This window comes from Temnothorax nylanderi, unplaced genomic scaffold, assembly GCF_030848795.1.
Source record: "Temnothorax nylanderi isolate EJ_2023f unplaced genomic scaffold, tnyl_v1.0 TNYL_tig0012_pilon, whole genome shotgun sequence".
NCBI lineage: Eukaryota > Metazoa > Arthropoda > Insecta > Hymenoptera > Formicidae > Temnothorax > Temnothorax nylanderi.
The window spans coordinates 1711813-1730859 of NW_027249074.1; the positions used below are offsets into that span (position 1 = coordinate 1711813).

A 19047-nucleotide genomic window follows, 5' to 3' on the forward strand; every position below is an offset into this window, starting at 1 on the left:
TTATCCGGTCTCATTTGTTTGAACGTTTAAAAAGTGGAATCCATTTCGGGGATTTTAGTATTCTCTCTGCGCTTAATGTGCGATCTCTCGTTTATGATAATCCCGTGGCGATTACAATGGATGCACTACGTATATAAATCGTTTCAAAACGGTAAAAAATTCGCGTACCTATCGAAATGCCAACCGTTTCAGTGCATCGAGTTAAATCCGCTTATGTCCCTACGACGTTTTTATCGAAATCCGTTATTATTTTTAAACCTCATTAATACGGAATGTCGAACGAAAATGGAATCATTTCGCGCTCTTCGAGCACCGAATTCGTAAACTACTACTTGTCAATGAATTTATTAATTGTTTATAATTCGTTGGAAATTGTTATATGCGTCAAATCGTTTTAAATCATTAAAACAAATTTTAGAATAAAACTTTTATGAAATATAAATATTACTTTACGCGAGGAAATCGTAAAATCGGTTTTATATTAACAATAAATAATAACAATAATTAATATTAAACCAGAAAATTATGAGAAAGGAAGCGAGTAGTACCTCTCTTCTAAATATGTGATTTATCATTCATGTAAATGTGAGCTCTAATCCAGTAGACGATCTTAATTATACTATCAAGTAATAGCTCTAGTCGACAGAAATGAGGAAGTTATCGCGCATCGTATTTCTTATCTCTTTCATTCGCTATAACATCAACTCTCTCAACGAATTTTCTTGTTCCGAATCTGAATCTAATGAGCTCAATTAATTAATTATAATTTTAATTGATAGATAGATAATTATGAGATTTTTGATTGACATTGAATGACATTATCGATTTTTGATATCTGATAATGGTTATTATTTGTTTCACAATGGTACAGAAATACATAAAAACCGTGAAAACATTAGCAATGAGATAGAAATGTATATCCTATATCTTTTGCAATGTATTTCAGAAAATAACCTGTGCTAGATACAAATTTCACTCTAATTTACTTTTAATTTTATTTATTATAGTTGAAGCTTAATAATTAGTTAGCGATATATAGTAACAAGGTATTAAATAAACACATTAAATTATATATATATATAATATAATTTATGTAATTACTAATTACATAATAAATATAAATATCTATAGAGAAATTAGTATACATATTTAACAATTACAAATAGATTCTCATTATTCTCGTTATAACTTTTTATTCTTGAAATATAATACAAAATTAATTCATTGGTCATACGCTGATGCATCGTCGCCTTTGCATCGTGTTTCTGCGAGTGCACGTCGAGGGAAAGCGCGTTTTCCTCTTTTTCGAACTGCCTCCTGGTCATTCTGTTACCCCCGTAGCGTACTCACCCCCGTCTCCCAATTGAAGTTCCGCGAGCTTGCACGAAGATTATCGAGCTTGCACGAAGCACGGGTGTCGGCATACGGGAGGGTGAGTCTGCATGTGTACGCGGCGCGGGATGGGTAGCGCCCCGTCCGGGCGGGAGAGAGGTAGCAAGGGTGGGAATAGATCGGGAGTAGGGTACGTTTGTCCGTGCGCGAAAGTTCGTTGGCAGCATCCAGTGACATCGCGGAGCTCGAGGCGCGTGTTTCGTTTATCACGCGGGAAGGTCGAATCTCGGCGATCCTTCGGATCCGTCGCGAATCTCCTCGAGTAGGTCAACGATCAAAATTAGAACGCTTTGAAAGTTCGTTTCGAATGCGAAACGATCGCGCTAATTCTCGTTTCATTGTGACGTCTATATCGAACGGCGATCTTCCTCAGTTTTTGACTTCCATCGCTAAAGGATAGTGCTTATTCTCGAAGTGACGGTGTAAGCCGACGACAGAAAAAAAAAGGAATAGAAGCGTGCGTGATTCTCGGCGGTGCAGATTGATAGATGCGTGACACAATGCGACACACGTTCGAGGACGATACGACGATGGGAATGATTTCCGGGATCTAGTGAATAGTGGCGAGAGGGTCGCAAATCGTTGCGACCGTCGATGACAGCTCGTGACACCACGTGTTGTTCACGACGTCATTCGAAGACGACGACGACGGCGACGGTGACGACCGGGGCGGGGGTGACGTTAACGCCGGGACGATCTGTCGCGGCGATGCCGTGATGCGTGTAACGTGTGTGCAAGCTGCATCTGGCAGTGCGTTTTGATCGAGTGTTAAGGGATTGACGGCTCAGGTAACGGTTCTAATTCCGTTTATCTTCCTGGTGGTGCTTGTAGCGCGAATCATAGTAGTTTGGAACGTCCAGTGTGTTTTCAACTTTGAAAAATTGTAGATTACCCAGAGGAGTGGTCCGTACGAACTTAATCATGCTCCCCTGTCAGGCTCAATTTCGCTGCATATATTTCTTTTCCTCATTTCCTTCGATGTAGTCTTCAAATAAATTTTGTTTAATTTTCAAATTTTTTACAATGTCAAACTATATGCAATATTGCAGACACATTAAAAGTATTATTGAAAAATATCAGCACATAAATTTTATCTTTATTTCACAAAAGAATTAAACTTATTTATTGATATTTATTATCATTTTTGAAAAAAAAAAAAAAAACAATTGCTTTACTTTGTGACTAACGTAATTATTCTACAATTATGTATAGGTACAATTATTCTACTTTTAAAAGATTAATAAGCTAATGGGTTCTTTTTCCAAATAAATTATTTACGTATCATCATAATTGATTACATTCTTTATATTGTATTTTAATACGGTAAAGAATATGATTAATTGTGAATGTTTTTTATAGTGTTTTTAGCGTTCGTCAGCGTTTTAACTTACAAAGGCGATAGTAATCCTATATACTTTGTCGATATTTATATCAATATATTTACCAAATCGAAAGAGGTATGGTTTATTCAACGACAGTTTATACATATATTACGATTTATGAATTTCTGTTGGCATAATTCACAATTTTAATAACGATACAACTCGCTATAATACCCAAGGAACTTTTTTTGCCATCAAATATAATTGCAATGTATACGCAACAAAAAAATGAATGCGGCTCGAAAAAATATCGGAGCTTCATTTATAAATACATTGGATATCTGTATTTAGTGTTTCTGATTGCAATATTACGAAAGTTAAATAACAATCACCGCAGAAAATCAAATACAGAGCGTACTGCCAGTACCAATAAGCTTCCGTCGAAATTATATTGACAGAGAATGCATTCATGGCGAGCCGCAAAAGCATTTTCCGTTCCGAATCCGGCAAAACATTAACAGGATGGATGTGCCACGCTTCAGTTGTTATCCGACTCCTCCTGCCTCCGAGTGATTACTGCAGAACGTAATAACTAGCTTTCGATAAATGTATACGAATAAAACAATATGCCTTTTGCACTCGTGAAAGGATTGCGTTCGAACGAAATCAATAGCTTTTCGGTTCGTTAGTTGGTTGATTAATCGTTTTTATTGACAAATCATCCCAATACTATATACTTTAAATTTACTTAAAAAAACTCGTCGATTTTACATAAATATATTTGCCGAACTTTTTCACAATATTTCTGACTTACAATTAATACCAAACAGTTTCATAGAGTATATTTTGCTTGGTATGTCTGATGCGTTGTTTCTTTTATCATTATTATAATGACTATGTAATATTTACTGTACATTGATCAGAAGATAGAAATTGTCGATCATTAGACGAGTTCAGTTGATAAGACGAGAAATATCTAATTGCAGGGATAGATAAATGAAGATGTAAAGAATATTTTAATAAGTTTGTCTGAAAATTTTTCTCATGGCTTTTATTTAGTCAAGCAACACGTCAATGCTCAATTGTTTTGTTACACATGTCGTTTATTTGATAACAAATTGACTTCTGTCAATACAACGACATATAGTTGTCATTATGACGATTTGAAAGCTTTTTTTACTCTTTATTTATCGATGCATGTGTAATGAACATATCGCATTGTGTGAACATTCGCCGCGAAATTGAATGCACACGTGAACTGACTTGCGGACGGAAAATGCATTTCAATTAGCAGCTGATGAAAAATAATCTCAATTGTGACGACAATCAATCATTACTCAATGATTTATAGGTCGATCTGTAAGCATACGAGATAGGATTATGAATACGGAATAAAATTAGAAATGTAATAATGTGTTTTGAACTTGTTTTGAACTTCAATTTATTACTATTTACGAGGTGCAGAGTCCCCGCATCTAACTTTTCTCTATTTTTCTTACACGTATTTATATATATATAAAAGTTACTATCTTCCAAATAATTATTTGATATTTTATCCACATAAAAACCGATTTTGTTAATTAGTTACTCTGCGCGCTCGTTAATACTGTCCACATTTCGCGACATCACACATTTGTGGTTTTCAACATCGTAAAGTTTTTTTGCTTTTTTTCCTTCTAATTCTTTTTGTCCGCGACATTTGAGCAGACAACATCCAAACGTCGGGAGAAACAACGCGACTTCTTGTCAGGCAAGTAACGCTTTAAAAGGAAGCTTTTTCCGCTCGTGAACTTGCAAAGCATTACCAACGAAAGTACAAATAACTATCTATTCGGACTATTCGAAACTTCCGTGGTACAACTTACGACGCGATGCGGCGCGAGAATAAAAAAATGCGGGGAGGGTACCTTCATCAACTAGCCGTGCACTTAAGGCAAATTAAGCGGCCTGTGTACAATAAACCAGTCGCTCTGGAGACATTTGGGGTCGAAGCAGAAACAACATACTTTCGTAACATGGGCGGCACGTTTATTCGAAGAGGAAGTTGCGCGAGCGATTGACCTAAAATTCTGGGAGCGTGTTTCGTTGCGAGCGAGCTTTCGACAAATTCGTTGCCTCAGTTTCGTAAACGGCCCGCCGCCTTTTCGTGTTCCACGAAAACTTGTTAGAGCACGATCCCTATCTCCACTTCGAGACATCGAAGACGTGTTTGTTGTTGCAATGTCTCTTTGGGGAAGTTCCCGCTAAGCTGCGAGATATCTTCGAACACGAAAACACTATGTGGAATACACGTATTTGCATTTCTTTTTTACTTCGTATAATTTTTTAAAATTTAAATTAAATTTTAATTTAATGGAGAAATTTTTACAATTTGAATGCGACATTAAAGTTAAGAGAATTTATAGACAAATTAATGCACGGACACAATATTAACACAGTTACATAATTGCGTGTATATTAACACGTAATAATAAATAAATTACATTTTCTTGATATCATTCGATTGTTTTAATGTAAAAATATAATTTCTAATTTTTGTATCCATAAACAGATTATAATAATTTGCTTTCCGTAATTTCGCGAACATATTCTTTATAATCAACTGTTGAAAATTTAAGAAAGAATCGAGTAACTAATAAAATAACAGAATCAAGTGATCCATTAGAGGTGACGAAAATAGGAAGAATTAATTTTATTCTCTTGAAAATGATGGTTATCTTAAGCATGTTAATTTTCCATTTAACATTGTCCACATCGATGCCGTCCATTCGCTATCGTCGAACACTCGTCTGTGATGCCTGTCAAGACGAATTTCCGCGGATTTCTCCTTCGATCTTTAGAGTCGTATCAGGGAGGTCGCTCTCGCGAACTCGAACCCGGTAATGGCCGTTTAAGAGCTTCATGAAAAGCCCAGAAGCAGCTCGGGGTTCCTCGATATCTCGTCTATCGGAATTTCCTAGGGTAGCTATTCTCTCAGTTCACTCCAAACCCCATTATTCTTCGCGCTAATTCGACGTCATGATTATTAGCTGGAAACTTTTGATTCTCTTTCGAATCGGCTCGAGTTTGTGTGATTGGCATATAGAATTTTATGGGCGTTGCATGGAAAATGATACTGTTTTCTTTGATGAGATCTTATAAGTAGGTAGTTAAAATTGGGAAAACATATCAGAGAGTAGACTAATAATACACTCATACTATTTTAATTATAATAGCCACGCATCCAAATTAAAACATTTAATCCATTTAAATCTCTCATCTAATTCGATATTTAATATTTAAGATATTATATGTTAAATATTGAATTTATAGATGATTTAAATGGATTAAATGTTTTAATCCATTTAATTTAGATATGTGGCTATTAATTATTAATTAAGTTGCTCTATCTTCTAACGTCAATATCTTAAAACAAAATTATTTGTTGCCATTTCGTAGATAAGATGAGATGACAAGATAAGATGTCAAGCGTATGTTTAATGATATTGGATAATTCTCATTTTTCTAATTTCCATTTTTCTATTCAAATTTTTAACATGACAAAATAAAGTGTATGCTGTGCAGGTAAATAGTGAAAGATTAGGGAATATACTTTTCCTTCAATTTCTAAAGATAATTTATTTAGCTTGTTTGATATTCTAAGATGTAACCGAGAATATACCTCTTATCGTGAGAATCGCAATCTTCATAAAATGGTTATTGTCTTTTAACATGGTCTTTTTCTCCGAAGAAATCTTTTGTCGCGTAATGGTTGTAATTTGTAATACGATGATTCGGCGTGAAGGTAGATAGAACTATCTCCGCGTGTCCGACGTGGAACACGTCGCCGTCGGAGGAACAACTCTTCTTTCCGCCGGTCGTACTAACACGGGTTGTAACCACTTTCCGGCGTTCACTTCGAGTGCGCACATCGATAGAGACAAAAGCCGAAGAGAGGGAATAGCCGGTAAGAACAAAAAGCACTTCCGTGCGCGCGAAGTACGAAGTACGTGTTTTGCGATGTTGACGGAAGGTCTGCGTGCCTATTTCGATTATGTCACTATCTATCGTTAGAAATCGAATCACTCGCCGTCTCTTCGCTTGACTTAGCTGCCATGGAATTTTGCTGTAAAAGAGTCCCATTTTGATTTATGAATTTTAACGCACTTACATGATTTATTTTTCTATTTTGTTCAAAATTTAATTCATTACTGTAATACATTACTGTAATTCATTACTGTAATAAAGAAAGATATAAAACAGAGAGACCATTTTTAATACGAGATTTTAAAGAGATAATTATATATAATTATATATGTAATTAGATGCAATTATATACAGAGGAAAAACTTTGAATTTATAACGTAAAATATTTATTTCTGTAAATATTACGTATTTCTTTCTTTGTAAAAAAGTTTGATTATGTTTAATTATGATATTACCGTTTGTTGAGGTGCAAATTTCATAATGAAGCGAATGATAATGTAACGAAATAAAATATCGTATATTTTATGTTGCTATACTTAAATTAAAGTTATACTTAATTAAATTCATTTTATAAATATATAACGTAGATAAAGATGTTGTGATACTAATATTAATGAGATTTTCAAGAAATTCTTTTTGAGAAATAGTAGGTATGTCGGAGGAAAGTAGTCGTGAAAAGAATTGTTTTTAAGAATCGACATTACATCGATAGTATCGATACACCTCTTACCAATCGTTGCACTATTTGCTTTGCAGAAATTATGCGGGTGAAGCGTAGACACGCCTTTCAAGTCATTGGTTTATCCATTTACTTTGGGCGGCAATGCTTGTCGCGTTTTTCCTTTCAACCGGAAGTAAAGAGAAGTTTTACTCGAGGCGTAAATATACGAGAGGTAAAGTATCGAGAGTCAAATCGAGATGAAAGGAATTTCAATTATTATCCGAGGCGTATCGAAATTCACTTTATCGAGAAAACTTGTGCATTAAAAATACCATGTCGAAATTTTACGAATTACAGACGAAGGTTAATCGAGCAAACAACGTAAAAACTAACGAGGTGTTTCGATAACCAACGAAATTATTGGTAAAAATTATAGATAGAAATGTCGCCGATAGAGAGTATTGGAAAAAACAGTGCATATTTGATCGGAAACGACATTTCGTTATTAAAAAATGCAAAACTGATACAAGACATACAAAAAAAATTAAATAAATCTCGTTGATAGTTCACAAGTATTTTTTCCGAGTCATTTTAGATTGCATGAGCAATAATAAAAAAATTTAGAGATTAAAAAAGTATACGGTTAGTGATAATTATCATTGACTCGGTAATTATCATTGATATACGCGTTAAAATCTTATCGGGCTGCTTAACTAACCGTCGTAATCGAAAATTTAGCCGCAAGGGGGATGCAGATCTCGTTCTCCGTTATCTACGGCATTCCCTCGTTAGATGTAATACAACTTTAGTCTGTATTATCCTTCTCGTGTTCTCCTCGCGAAATCATCAAGCTCGCAAGTCTCGTCAGCAAGAGGAAGTGACGTAGTTCGTTCACTAAAACATCGATCTCGCGCTCCGCTCTCAGGAGATATAGTATGCTCGTTGCTTTACAACTCGCCGGAAATGACCGGAAGCGTTAGATTGCACGATCCTTGGATGAGAAAGCAAAAAGTGGGAAAGAATGGATAAGAATCGAGGATAGCGAACTGTCGATGAAAAGGAATCTTCGATTAAATCTGGCGACCAGCAGCCCTTCGACTAAACCAACCGTATAAAATTCAATCTCACTTTTTTCACCTTTCCCACCTCTCCGTCTCTATCTGGTCAATTTTCAATAATTCGATTCTCACCGGATCGTCTTTAATTTTTTTTTTGTTATTAGCCGTTGCGATCTTGTCTTTAATCAGTTTTTGCTCAGAAAGGTTGTGAAAGGTTGAAAAGAAAAGCTTCGAGATTTGTAGGGCATGCTAATTATAATACTGTTTTATTAATCTTTATATTAACGAGAAAGATAAAGAAGATTACCAGTTGCAACTTCATTATACTTAACAAAAAAAATCTATCATTAATATTTAAGGGATTTACGCAATATCCTGCGTGTTTTTATATTTACAGTCACATATTATATTTGTACTTGTGCTTTTTCATAGGATCATATAAAAGAATTTAGAATGTAACGAGTTCTCTTCGTTGTCATTACAACCTGCGCAGATAAACAGTGCATGTTATTTCGTGCGTGCTGGCACCGATTTTTCGCGACTTTGTTTATTCGTGCTGGGCATATCTGCAGGTTTTTCGTCAACAACGTAGTCGCGTTTACATCGGACTTCGATCGCGGCACACCATTTATTTTTTTAGCAAGTGGTAATATATCACGAAACGTTTACCTTTGCGTAGCGTCATTGTTGCGATAGAATTCCAATATTGATTTGATCTACCGTATAAATACTGTAATTATGACATTGTAAGAGCTTGAAAATTACGACAACCATTTTTTAAAATTGCGCAAACAGAAGAACCAGGTCTGTACCTTGTGCTTTGAATAAAATAGTCATGCATTTAGACCAGCAATTTCTAAAGCCGTATTCAGATTAGGCAATCGGACGCGAACGAACGCGAATAACGAATGAATAACTATTTCTGTTGAGTGCAAAGTGCAAAGTACAGCATCGTGAGTATTTATATTGTTAGCTATTTGTTTATCACGTAATCTCTTGAACGTTTATATTTTTTAAATGAAAACTTGCCTGTTGTGTAATTTGATTTTTTGTAAATCTGTATACACCGTGTTATTTCTTTTACAATCCGTAGATCGCCACTTTATATCTAATTTCATAATTAAATGAGTCCATCTATTCCATCACTATTTTACGAATTTTTACTTCATGAAATAAATCTTCTATATATATCAGGAAATATGTAACACAATAACATATATGTAAAAATAGCTGATTTCTCGCGTCATGCATCTATTTTACCCAATAAACGCTGTGCATTTATCAAATTTATTTAATTTATTTTGCAAATTTATTTAACTTGTTTTATGAAACGTATCTTTCTATATTAGGAAGCAAGCGTTATATATATATATATATATATATATATATATATATATATACATCCACTAAATAGAATTGACAATATTTGATTTATTGCTTTGCATCTACTTGTGTAATCTAATTAACTGCATTCTTTTATTACGAATTTACACAGCAAGTTTTTTTTCATTAAACAAAATCTTTTCAAGCATGAAAATCGCGGGCGACAGGCAGCGATGATAATAATTGATTTATTTCGAGAATGATTCAATGATTTATAAATGGCTTACATAATGACGTAATCGGAATGATAAGACGTTGCCTCGATAAACTGGTTCAGGTTTGCGAGGCCTGGCACGAATAAGTTGCATTGTCCCCACACAAAGGATACCATCCAACTGCCGCGTTTCGTAGATTTCCCACGAGTTTCACGATATGCGCGAGGAGCTTCGGAAGACCCGAACATTTTTCTCTCCGTGCATCATCATTACTTTCATATTCCCGATCCTCTCTTCGACGATGCGCGAAATCTATCGTGAAGAAAAATGCATCGTGAGATGCGGACAATTTTCCGTTATAATCGGTTGATATCTCACGATCGATCGCGCACCTGTCGGTTCGCTCGCGTCGTGGCTTTGCTCGTTTTCCTCGCGAATCTCGCGGAAATCCCATCATTGTTCCGTCTTTTCGCAACGACGTATCTTTCTGCCGGAAAGAATAACCCGCGCGAAAGAACGGAACGCGCAAGCTTCTACCGTGAATTGTCATCGAAACGATTTCAAAGAGACGTTCGGTAACTTTGAAAAATAATAAAAAAGTTGGATACGTTGCGCAAGTACAGAGCAACAGAGTATGACTATTTTTTGTTACGAATAAACAAACCTTTTCGATTTTTTGAAGTTATCGTGATATCTTCAAGCCCGTCAAAAACGGATAACGGACAAAAAAAGATTAAATTTGTAAACAAATATTGTGTATACGCAAAACGTACGGTTATATCTATTTTGACCAAGGTTTTTATTTTTAAATGTTTTTTTTCAAACTGACACTAAATATATATATATACACACAACATGGCATGACAATTGTAAAATTAATTTTTTAATTGAAGTTATAGTTTTAATTAATAAAGACTAAATAGAAAGTAGTTTATTAGTTGGAAACAATGGGAGAATTTTCGGATCACATTCATATAGCAGTTCTGGAAAATTCATTGGGAGAACATCTATCGGGAAAATTTCCGGAAAGGGCAAAATACTTGACAGCATTTTTGACGCGTGTTGTTTGAAATGATCGATTGACCCTGGTTTTGTGCTGAAGCCCACCCTGATAAACCGTCGATCGCTGTTAATCCGATATCGTAGCACGCGCCAAACACGGCGGCGAAATTAACAATGAACGCGTCACGCGTTATCAAACGTGGCTGTTGCTGCTAAATGCCAGCTACACGTGTCGATGCTATCGTGGCGTGAAATTTCACTGAAAACGAATTCGAATAAAATGTTACCCATCCAGAAATGCGAAACTCCATACCTGGTATTTGAAGCTTTTAACATCATGAAATCTATCTCAAGAAAAGCGATAGATTTTATGATGTTAAATCTAAGGGGAAATAACGATAGCTTTTTGAGAAACAAAGAATTCTCTAAAAATATTCATTTAAAATTTTTAATTTAATATTTTTTAACGGCATTATGAAAGGAAAGAGATTCAGCATTATATGCACTGTAGTGCTAATTTCACGGAAAGAACGGTTTTGCTGAAGTATCTAAAAATTTAGCTAGATACAGATCTGAAAATAATTTTGTTGCACCATCAAAATAATTATAGTAGGCCGCTGAAATATGATGATAATAATGTAAAAAAATTTGACATTAGCGATCAATTTGAGTGTTTTACATAGTTATTTTGATGTTTCAACAAAATTATTTTTAGATCTATATCTAGCTAAATTTTTAGATACTTCAGCAAAACTGTTCTTTCCGTGTGTGAATGATACGAAATATACAAGAGATAATTTAAATATTTTTATAGTAAAATACATTTTGTTCCATTTTTCTTTTACTGGCAATAATTCATTGTCTGTTGACAGAGTTTATTGTCTGAGAATCGAATGAGACGCGAACTACGTTAGGATGGTACGAGGGTGAAATCACAGAGACGTTCGTCAGTATGCTGCGGATATTGATAGTGGTGACGTGCATCGAGATATCGCTCGCCAATGCACAGTCGAAAGGAACTACTTCTTTCGATAATGATGCGAACAGCGACGAGCCTGAGCATCCGAGTAAGTACATAAATATTTTCCAGAAATATTAAAAAATGATGCGTTAGTTTTATGCAAAGCAATTATTTAGGGTACCTACTTGCGCTTAGTAGTTTGACCGAGTTCTGAATTACCCTACCTATGTGAGTGACGGTTAACTAGATATTGACAAATACAAGTTCGACTTAGTTACTAGCCTAAAACCCACACGTGCTACACGTGTAAATAGTGTTCGTTGAAGAAACGCCATGGTCTAATTTTTTAACGAACGCGTGGTTTTAATAGCGAGCCAACTGTGGAAGAGTTCAAATATGTCGAGTTTGTTAGAGAATGCGAATGCGTTTTTCTTTCCGGTGTATCATGCGAGCGTAATGCATTTTTTTCCACACATATACATATATGCATACACAACGAATCGCTAGATACAATTTGGTAAAATGGCCGTGGGAACGCATCTCGGCGCGAGGACGCTCCCTTTTGCCGATTTATGACGCGCAAACCGGCCGAGGCAATGGCGAAACGTCGAGAGGGTAAACCACTCGTGGAAATTGCCGCGCATGAGTGCGAAACTTTTTTTTGAATTTATTCGCGTACCGTCTGCCGACGGGACGAATATTAAGATTAACGTTCAAAGCCGGTGAAAGGAGGAGGCACAGAGGAACGAAGCGGAAGAGTTGATTCACGCTAACTTCGACGATAAAGTTCTTCGAAACATATCGAGATCGCAATTACCGGTCGCCCGCCCACAACCGAGAATCGACGGCGAAAGTTGCCAAGATCGCGCAGCGACTCTAGTTGCTTTAAATTTCCATGCTTCACTTTCGCGGAGTTCTCTCGAGAAGTTTGATGATCGCGTCGACAAGAGTGACACTTTTTCTTTTCTACCCCGGGAGAGTAATTTTCCGTCTCTCGGTTTATGCGCCGCGCGCTCGCTATCAATTCGATTCGCTTTGAGTCATGAATTTTTACAGTTTTTTTTATTAACACTATCGGATGATCTTTTGTATTTTATACTCTTCGTTATCCACTTTGGCTTGAATTTTCTGTTTTATATCTTTGAACGCACTTTGTCTGAACAAAGAAGGACGCGATGGTATATATTTTTATTTCGATTGCCTACTTTCTATTATTACAAATATTTATTCAAAAACGTCCGTTCCGTCGTTTATGTGCGACACAAAATGTTCAATCGAGTAAACTTTTTCAACTCGGAAGGTTCTTAGAATCTCTCATTAAATAAGTTCATAAAATAATTAGCCAGGATGAAAGCAATACTAACGAATTATGAGGCCTCGCATGTCGACTAGCCGTTGGAAGTTTATACTGGCAAAAGCTCGACGTACTTTATAAGTTCTCTGCACGAGGCCAAACTAATTAGATATGTATGAATAGCCCGAGCGTCGGTCGGGGACATATAATTAATGCGGCCCGCCGGCTAAGTGAGAAATTAATTATAATATGGAAATTGGAGTTGTGTGTGTTCTCTTTCTTTCTCTAGCTCTTGTACCCGTTTCTCTATTATTACGTGCTAAAACTCTGACCATGCGCACTTCTATCTTTCGGCTTTTTAAAAGATTTCTCGGTGCAGATGCAACTGCGCACGTGCTTCGTGCAGCAACACATCATGCGCATGGTGTTCTCTTTTTGAAAAAGAAAATCTCTTTTATGCATGATAAAACCATCAGCTCCTTAGGACAAATTTATCGCTGCACGTGACCATCTACGTGAATGTCACAGAAAATTTCGTACAATTTGTTGTCTTAATTTCGCGCAAGTTTTCATCGCATTCCACTGCACTATGCGGAATTAAAATTGGCATAACTATCTTTTCGTTTATAGCTTTAAAAATTTTATTATATCTAAAAGTTATCCTGAGAGCTTATATTTTAAGTGCACTACTTATCATTATAGAGATCGTGTAAGTAATATATAAATTTAGTTATTTTTGTGCGTAATTTTCAGGCAGTTTGAGTTGTGCATCGGAATGTTAATCCGGAAGTGGTGGTTATATTTTGCTTGTGAGATATTATAAATATCGTTAATCTGAATTAGATCTCGTAATATACTAATCTCTTATTTTCACTGTTATCTAGCAGATACTGCTTTGGGGAATGTGGCGAATTACGTATATTTTTGGAAAAGTGTTTACTTTGCCGTAAGCATTTATGTGCTTTGCAATGTTGCGTTGTGTAGATCAATAAGGATGAGCGGGCGGATTCGTATTTCAGTTACGTGTTTCCTGCACGCTCTACACAATGTCTTTTCTCTCGAGGATGTCGTCAAACAGAATGTCAACATTCACGTAATATATAACAAAGTTATACTCGAGAGAAAAGTGCATTTATAATAAATATTTGGAAAATGATTTTGAAAATTTGATCTTATTGTCTTTTATCTCTCAAGTATATACATAAAACTATATGCATATTGCGAATAAATGCGCTTCGATGAAAGCTAACAATGAGTAATGATACTGAATAAATGAAACTATCAATATTACGTTGTAATTTAAACTTGCGGTGGGTTGATGAAAAAATGATTTCGACCGGAATCGGTTTATTTCATCGATTAGCTACAGGATTAACGGTAATCTCGTTTCGTGGTCGAGCCCACAGGAGTTACTCTCTCTCCAATAAGGGGCAAGTTTCGAGCGAAGCAACTTCTGGAGGCTACCTCAGTCGAAGTTACGAGTTAACGGTAATCTCGTTGACGAGTCTACGACACACACAGTCAGAATCCGCCCGACGCGAGTTCTGCAATTTTTGGGGTCAAAACCGCAACGTGCAAGTGCGCTAGAGCCTCGGCTCGTTAAGAAGTTCGCGGATTGCAGCTCATCGTGAACGGAAGTACATTGCTCTCTTCAGGACTCACTGTGATCTCGGAACCGTCAGTCCTTCAATTCTTTAGGGAGACACTTAGATCTCTAATGCATATATTTTTGACTTAATATCTTTGATAATATAATTAAAGAACTACACGAATTATAATAGCAGGAAATTTGAAATTCGACAAAATAATGCAAATACAGATCAACACAACATGCATTGATTTTTAAGTTAAAATCTTGTTTGAGTAAAGATTATTCGGAGTAGGATAATGAATAATGAATTTATTTTGCTTTTGAGTTAGACTCTTCGCGCCTTTTGCAACATTAACTGTTTCTTCTTTCTCTTTTTAAATATGAAACAATGGAAAGAAGATTGTTTGGCTTTGGAAAAGCTAATGAATTTTATAAGAATAAAACAACAAGCTCGAAATTTCGTTTTCATACTTTGACTCTCAGGTGCGAAACTTATTCGATTAAAAGCTTGGGGGGGGGGGGGGGGGGCTGGAAGTCGCAAAAATGTGTCGCGTTGTTCGGCTCGCAAATCGAGGTCACCGCGGTCAACAGGCCCCTCTCGCTCGTTAACGAGTTTGCCAAAGTCTCGTCTTGGGTATCGACAACGAGTTGGGGATTCCGCTTAACTCGTTGCTTTGGCAAACTCGAGGACACTTTGTTAAGCTTAATCTCCTTTCACGGTTATTGGGTTCCGCTCTTTACGAACAAAAGGACGCGAGGCTGTCCGAGGAGGACTCGAGTCCTTCGGGATACTGGATATATATGCTGACAGCTATATTATGCAAAACCACGCGGAAAATTTGTTTCGGATTTTATTAACTTCGCATATTTTTGCCAAAGTTGAAATAACCTCCATTGCGATATTTTCTTTATACTATTGTGGTAATTGAGAGATTCTTAGCAGAAAGAAGATGGCGTTTCTTGCAGAAAATAAAAAGCGCACTTGTGTTTATTACTAAGCGAATTTTCGTGCAGATTTATTTAAATAGACTCAATGATAAAAAGCACATGCTCTGTTTTCCTATACAATTAATTATTAATCCACTCAAGGCAAAATTGAATCTTGAGAGAATATGCGATTAGGAAAATGAATTTTTAAATATCTTTTTTACCAAAGAGCATCCCTTCAGAGGAGGAGATTTTAAATACTTTTTACGTCGTACTTAAGGCGCATCCTAGGAACATGACATGCACAGCCATTATATTACCACAGTCTGACAGCCGGTAGCACGGTCTTAACGATTATTATCGTTTTAATAAAATTTTACTTCATCAGCATCTCGTAAAAAGCGGTTAAGAAAGAAGTTTCTGCCATGAGCAGTGACACAAAAGAGCTAACTTGATAAAGGACGCCTTTGTAAAGCCAAACAGATGACGCCGGTGATTAACATTGTGCTTTTACATTATACTTAGAATTTGAAACTTACGTTTTTCTGCGGTTGAAATAATACATTGACAAATAGCATTTTAAAAATTGTATTAAAAAGAATATGAAAATTATAGATTACGTAATTTCTCTTATTTAATAATTAAACATTGTATGTTTTAATGCAGTAATCGCTTTACGTCGCATTTGTGCACGCATATCCATTATTGCAACCGTGTTTCTTTTATTATGCGGTCAATGGAGTCTGAATAGAGTTTAAATTACTCAATAATAACGTACTGTTTTTGTGAAATCGAGTATTGTATTATACTGTCATTTCCACGATCGATATTCAACAACACGACATCTTGAACAATGACATATAAAAAGTATCATATTTTGCATGTGCGCGAAATTGTTATATCTTTTGGTCATTAATTTTAATATTTTTTTCTCTCTCAATTAAAAAAGCTACTATGCCCACTGCTTTTTTTCTGATATTCTATTCGTAGAGTAGAATATCAGAATATAGTAGTAATTATATATATAGAATATACAATATATTAGAATAAATATTATATAATTCTATTATATTGTATTATAAGTATTTTCTGTAATTTTACAGTCACACATAATCTGACTTATTTTTCTAATATATACGAAATTCTTGTATAATTATTTATATTTATGTGAAATATTCTCAAATATCTCTCAAGTAAAAAAAATTCTATATACTTTTTATAAAATTTTTTTTATAGAAGGACGAGGTATCGTGTTATAACAATCGCTATTAAAAATTTGTTTTGTTTTGTTTTATTTACAGAGTAGAAAATAGGGTAGCTGTTGCACATAAATAGTTAAATGTGCATCGCACGGAACGTCATGCTACAGCTCGACTGGTCATATTCATAGATTTTAATCCCAACATGACAAATCTATCATCGTTATTAATCGCCATTGCAATATTACGAGCGTGTCCCCGGTTATCTTAATGGTCGCCACTCGTGGATCTAACAGCGTCATACTCGCTGGTACAATTTAGCAACTCAGTCGAAGATCGTAGCATTGATCAGAATACGTCGTATCCTTATCGTGGCGCGTCATTCATCTCGCTCCACGGTTTATAACTCGTATATAATGCACGCATTAATATTCAGAGCCAATCTGAATTATCGTCGCCACTATAATCATGCCCCACATAATTATCGCAAATTGCAATACGGGTTCCAATTTACACAAAACACATATAGTATGTCAACATCGAGGATTCATCAAGATCGTTTTCCTACAATTAATTATGATCTCCATGTTATAATTCGAAACACGAGTTTTGCCTCAAGTGTTCCCGCCGCAGTGGTGGAACGCGATAATTCGGCGAGAAAAAATCAGTTAAATACTACTAGTAGTTAAATACCCTCGTAGTACGTAACCCCCATAATTTACGAAATTATCGCAACGTACTTCGGGCAAGTTTTCCTTTTTCGTTCTCGCGGCGGCGCGTTCGCTCGCGGAATGCGTCGCGCGTATCTCGAGATACGTAGAAAGTTTACTCGAGATAATCGTAATCTCGCCTGGACTCGCGCGTACACCGTTAAAACTTGGGCACAATTATCCTCCTACGGGTCTCTGAAGAGGGTTGAAGCTGCCTCGGCCGAGTTGTCCGGGACGGCGCTGATATTGGGGGAAGATTGAGGAGGCGGGAGAGAGGAAGAGAGAGAAAGAGAGAAAACGGAGGGAAAATTAATAAAAATACCACGAGGCCCGTGCCCCCGATTAATTAAAACTTCGGACGCCTCGGGGCGATCCATTGGTCGACTTATACTACTGCGCCCCGCCCGGAGAGATATACGTGCAGCAAAGTTTCCCTCGCGAAAGAGGCGAAAGCGTACCGATCACCTTTGAGACGGATTACGAAAAACTGTGGTCCGAGTTCCGCGAGAAATTCTCTTTATCATCCACGGTACTCGTGTTGGACGGCGGCGGGCGTCTTACGAAAAGGTAATTATCGGGAAATATTTGGCGCGAGTAATTCAAATGCGTCCGTGCGAGTAATTTAAATCCGATTTCCTCTCGAGGAAGATTTAACTCGGCGCTTAATTACTTGAATTCCTGTTCCTTACATTTAGAATAATGCGAAAGAGACTGTGCGATTAAAGTAGAGTTATGATCGTAAATATGATTATTGAGAAAAGGATAAATGGAGGTATACGATCGAATTTTATCGAAACTTGCCTTCTTTCTTATTAAATGCTTTCCTTAATGTAACGCATCTCTTATTAAAAAAATTGCATATCAATTACTTATAGGTATATACATATATTTAAAACAATTATAAAAATTTTAGAAAAGAAGTAGAAAAGGAATTCTCTTCTACATAAATAAATAATCTCGATCAACTAATATAAATATAAAGATTAATTAAGTAATTTTGATATATACGTCAAAACAAAATATAAAAATTATCTGTTAAAAGCTTATTTATAAAATCTTAATGTTTATGCGATTTTCGTTATTACCATTTAGTGAAAATCTATTTTTTGGTTAAATTTTGGTGAAAGAGAGGAATCATTGTGGCGCGGATGGTTGACCGAGTTACATTTCACTCACATATACACACAGAACCTTTCGCCGACGGCGCATTTGAGACAACAGCGGAAGCGAGAAAGAGAGGCAAAGAGGATAGAGCCATGACCGGCGGCACGGTTAACGAGCAGGATGTATCAATTAAAAGCCGGTTGGCGGCAGCAGCCGGTTTGGAAAACACAGGGTACAAAGTACGGCGATAGAAAACCGGCTCGCGGGAATAGTCCGCTGCGCGTCCGCGGGCGGAACTCGATTAATTACGAGTTAGCCTGGG

General features: G+C 36.2%; 1 protein-coding gene across 2 annotated transcripts in view; it reads left to right on the plus strand.

Annotated features, from left to right (window-relative positions):
* Positions 1-1551: 1551 nt before the first annotated feature.
* LOC139767830 (nephrin) overlaps positions 1552-19047 on the plus strand; it is a 192874-nt gene continuing 175378 nt past the window's right edge. Inside the window, exons 1-3 of one of the 2 annotated variants that reach the window (XM_071697489.1) lie at positions 1554-1654; positions 1766-2180; positions 11812-12006. In XM_071697489.1, the coding sequence (XP_071553590.1) occupies positions 11892-12006 (115 nt within the window). In that variant the 5' untranslated portion in view covers positions 1554-1654; positions 1766-2180; positions 11812-11891. Of the gene's footprint in view, positions 2181-11811; positions 12007-19047 lie in introns of both variants that reach the window. The other variant, XM_071697488.1, reaches the window with a different exon arrangement.